The sequence below is a fragment of the Penaeus chinensis genome, chromosome 13 (genome assembly GCF_019202785.1).
Source record: "Penaeus chinensis breed Huanghai No. 1 chromosome 13, ASM1920278v2, whole genome shotgun sequence".
NCBI classification, from domain to species: domain Eukaryota; kingdom Metazoa; phylum Arthropoda; class Malacostraca; order Decapoda; family Penaeidae; genus Penaeus; species Penaeus chinensis.
In genome coordinates, this window is record NC_061831.1 from 98,403 (window position 1) to 102,663 (window position 4,261).

Consider the following 4,261-nt stretch of genomic DNA (forward strand, 5'->3'; position numbering starts at 1 on the left):
CAGCACCCAGTTATGGAGGCTGGGTTGGACTAACCCCGCGGGCAAAATGTGCTATGGTTTTTACAAAGGATTTTCTCTTTTGATTTTATAAAAAGTTTATTGAAAAGGTTGCCATTAGTGAGGTTAAGGGTTGGTTAATTAGCGTTTCGATTCATTTTTTAAGTTGTTACTACCTCTTTTATAGTTGCTTTTCGGCGGATTAGGCCATACGATTACAGCCCGCGTATGCAGGATAAATTGAGGGGTGTAAAGATTAATAATTCATCCATTTGGCCATAGCTGTTTTTATAAAGCCGGGTGATCTGATACGTGGCAGGATGTCTACCGGAATGAGCCTGCCTTTTTTACAGATCGGGCATCTGTATACATCTATACCCAAAATGCGTTTAATACGCTCTATGGTGGTTTCAACGGATTTCACCACCATCTTATTGGGGTCTTTAAGGTTAGTGCTTCTAAAACGGGTACTATAAATACCGTAGTGTCGTATTTTGACAAATCCGGCCGGTAGGATGTGTTGACAAAACCGGTGCAAAAACTCAATACCGGAAAGTCTGGTTGTTTTTATTTGTTTATGATCGCGGTAATCTTTACGCATGAAGCGTACATCGCGATCATCCACATCCACGATACGCTGGTTGCAGATGGCCACCCGGTGGGTGTATTGCCCCAGGTATTTAACCACTTTTTCAGGTTTGCCCAGTGATGGTTTACAATTAACATTCCATGGCTTGCTCCAGGCGCTGTCAATAATCGGTTGGTAGCGGTGCAGGAGGTGCTGTTTGGCAAGATGCTTTTTAATACTTGCCATGAACTTCTTTCTGAAGTTCAGGCTCAGCTGCCTTACCGGGTACAGGAACTTCCCCCCTTTACCGATCTTTTTCAGACGTCCCCGCAGGGAGTAGCCCAGGGCCGGTACTATACAATGCAGGTGCGGATGAAAAGTGAGGCTTTGTCCCCAGGTATGCAACAGGCAAACGGCACCAGTCTGAACACCAAAATGGCTGTATCCGAATGTCAGTAAAACATTCCACACCGAGGCAAATAAATGATCGTAAAACCATCGGCTGTCCAGCTGGCAAATGGCATTGAGTTCATGGGGCAGTGTGAAAACGATGTGGTAATGCTTCACGGGATAGGCATTATTGATGCGGTCCTCTACCCAGAATGCCTGCTTGGCACCTTGACATTTGGGGCAGTGACGATTACGACAACTGTTGTAGGTAATGTGCTCACGGTGGCAGTGGTCACACCGGTACTTATGGCCGCCCAGGGCAGCTGTTCGGCATGCCGACAATGCCCCCAGAACACGTAGTTGATACGAATTGGGGTGGTATTGATCGATGAAGGCACCTCCAAAGCGTTCAATAATGTCTGCTATTTCGTGTTTGGGGCGGCTCATAAGGCCTGTTTGTAAAGTGTATCCAGCGGACTGTGTGCCGACATCACAGATAATTGGGCGACGTGCAGGTAGATGATGGTCGTGGTGATTTGGGCATGGCCCAGCAACTTTTGAACGGTCACAATATTAACGCCTTGTTCGAGCAAATGAGTCGCATAACTATGCCGGAGGGAATGCAGCGAAACCTGTTTTTGGATGGAGGCCTTTTTTAGTGCTTCACGCATCACCCAACCCAGACCTTTTTCGCTATACTGCTGGTCCGGTTTTTTGCCATTGAACAGGTAAATGTGCGGCTGTTCAGCAGCCAGGTACTTTTTTAATCCGCGTGCCATGACCTGGGAAAGTGGTACGATGCGATCCTTTTTATATTTACTTTGCCGGATATGGATGGTTTTGCGTTCAAAATCGACATCTGAAATTTTCAGGTTGATCACTTCCCTTCCTCGCAGACCGGCCGAATAGATAAGGGTCAGTATAATGCGGTGCTTTAAAAGTGTTGGGGCAGCAAACAATTCCCGCAGTTCCGAATAGTTGAGAATGACCGGGAGCCGGGTATCATTCTTTAATGATGGCAGGTTAATGGCCCGATGATTATCACCGGTGAGGCGAAAATAATAGCGAAGCCCGTAGATCATGTGTTTAAAACTGCTGCGTGAGGGTGATTTTTTTTCAACAGCTAATGCCGTGAGATATTCGGTGAGCTGGTCATCGCTGATCTGATCTGGCAAACAGTTAAAGTGGAGACTGATTAAAGCAATTTGGCGGATGTAGTTATTGAAGGTACTTTGACTCTGTCCGCGCAGGATCACTTGCTGTTGCAGGAGCTTGTAAACTTTGTCGAAGCCTTTGATCGTTAAAAGGGCTTTTTCAAGAATTGTCGGAAAAGTTCTTTTTTTTTCATGATCGTTAATTTTAAGATGAAACACAATATCAATTTAAACTGAATTATGTTACTTTTGGGTAGAGGCAGCCGCGGTAGCGGATTTAGTTCAACAAGCTGCATAAAGCAAAAGGGGCAGTGATTAGTGAAAGTTTTCTGCGAGTTTCATTCACCGCCAAAGCTTTCAATTGATTTCAAGAAAAAGGGTATAAACCAATTAAAAGTTTTGGCTCCTTAGCATTAAAGAATGCGAATCTGGCCACAATCCCTTTCCTTCATGCAGCCGATCCGTGTGCATAATTCGGGAATTTCCAGAGAAATTGACTTCGGTCGCTAACGTGCAAATTAAAAGGGAATACAAAAATCTAAAATTGACTTTAGTTAGAATTACTTTTGTTACGATAAAAATAAATTAATTTCTAAAGGAACTATTAAAAGAAGGAAAATAACATAGTGAAAACTAATTTGTAACTAATGAATAGTGATTATAGTAATATTACGTAGGATGAAAAAGATATTTATTATGGGGAAAAATTTAACTTTGATTTTGTAAAAAAGAACAAGGATTGATGTGGGAGAACTACCTGCATTACGTATGTATGAAGCTAAACTACCCTTGGTAAGAAAAATTTTTTTCAATATGGAAATGATAGTGTTTCTTTTATGGGGGAGGATAATTTTTTTCGAATTTGAACAAATGCGGAAAAGTGGAGGGGAATATTATAAATACTTTACTGACTGCTTTTTTTAAATTACATGGTTAATACACTTTGGGGAAATTTGACCAAAGAGTTATATGATCGAACAGTTTTCTTATTTGAAATGGATCAAATCAAAAATGCGATTGAAATGAAATTTAAGAAATGCAAAAATTTGGTGGATTCTCTGATCAAAGGTCTATAGGAAGACATAAAATTATTGCATTTAATTTCTCGAAAATATAGCCCAAAAACCCGAAAATGAAGAACTTTTTAAAATCCTGCTGGTTGGAAAATAAAACTATGCACAATAAATAGGCCTTCATACGGTGCAGCACCCATGATGGAGGCCCGGTTGAACTTTATCCGCGGGTCAAATGCGCTATGGTTTTTTACAAAGATTTTCTCTTTTGATTTTATAAAAAGCGTTATTGAAAAAGGTTGCCATTATGAGTTATAGGTTGGTTAATTAGCGTTTCGATCATTTTTTAAGTTGTTACTAACTCTTTTATAGTTGCTTTTCGGCGGATTAGGCCATACGATTACAGCCCGCGAATGCAGGAAAATTGAGGGTGTAAAGATTAATAATTCATCCATTTGGCCATAGCTGTTTTATAAAGCCGGTGATCTGATACGTGCAGGATGTCTACCGGAATGAGCCTGCCTTTTTTACAGTCGGGCATCTGTATACAATCTATACCCAAAACGCGTTTAATACGCTCTATGGTGGTTTCAACGGATTTCACCACCATCTTATTGGGTCTTAAGGTTAGTGCTTCTAAAACGGGTACTATAAATACCGTTAAGTGTCGTATTTTGACAATCCGGCCGTAGGATGTGTTGACAAAACCGGTTGCAAAAACTCAATACCGGAAAGTCTGGTTGTTTTTATTTGTTTATGATCGCGGTATTCTTACGCATGAAGCGTACATCGCGATCATCCACATCCACGATACCTGGTTGCAGATGGCCACCCCGGTGGGTGTATTGCCCCAGGTATTTAACCACTTTTCAGGTTTGCCCATGTGGTTTACAATTAACATTCATGGCTTGCTCCAGGCCTGTCAATAATAGTTTGGTTAGCGGTGCAGGAGGTGCTGTTTGCAAGATGCTTTTTATACTTGCCATGAACTTCTATTCTGAATTCAGGCTCAGCTGCCTTACCGGTACAGGAACTTCCCCCCTTTACCGATCTTTTTCAGACGTCCCGCAGGGAGTAGCCCAGGGCCCGGTACTATACAATGCAGGTGCGGATGAAAAGTGAGGCTTTGTCCCCAGGTA

The 4,261-nt window shown here is 42.1% G+C and overlaps 1 protein-coding gene across 1 annotated transcript; it reads right to left on the reverse strand.

The window, feature by feature from the left end:
- Positions 1–1,398: 1,398 nt before the first annotated feature.
- Positions 1,399–4,005, reverse strand: LOC125031398 (putative integrase/recombinase y4qK). The gene is made up of 4 exons (XM_047622113.1): positions 3,898–4,005; positions 3,039–3,050; positions 2,357–2,399; positions 1,399–2,246 (listed from the first exon to the last, which is right to left on the reverse strand). Exons 1-4 carry the CDS (start codon positions 4,003–4,005, stop codon positions 1,399–1,401), a joined length of 1,011 nt encoding a protein of 336 aa, XP_047478069.1.
- Positions 4,006–4,261: the final 256 nt, after the last annotated feature.

Excerpts from the sequence above, each read along its gene's own strand:
- LOC125031398 (XM_047622113.1), bottom strand. The coding sequence starts at position 4,005 with ATGGGCAAACCTGAAAAGTGGTTAAATACCTGGGGCAATACACCCACC. Across the intron at positions 2,247-2,356 it reads GCGGCTGCCTCTACCCAAAA|GCTTCGACAAAGTTTACAAG; the intron begins GTAACATAATTC and ends TAACGATCAAAG.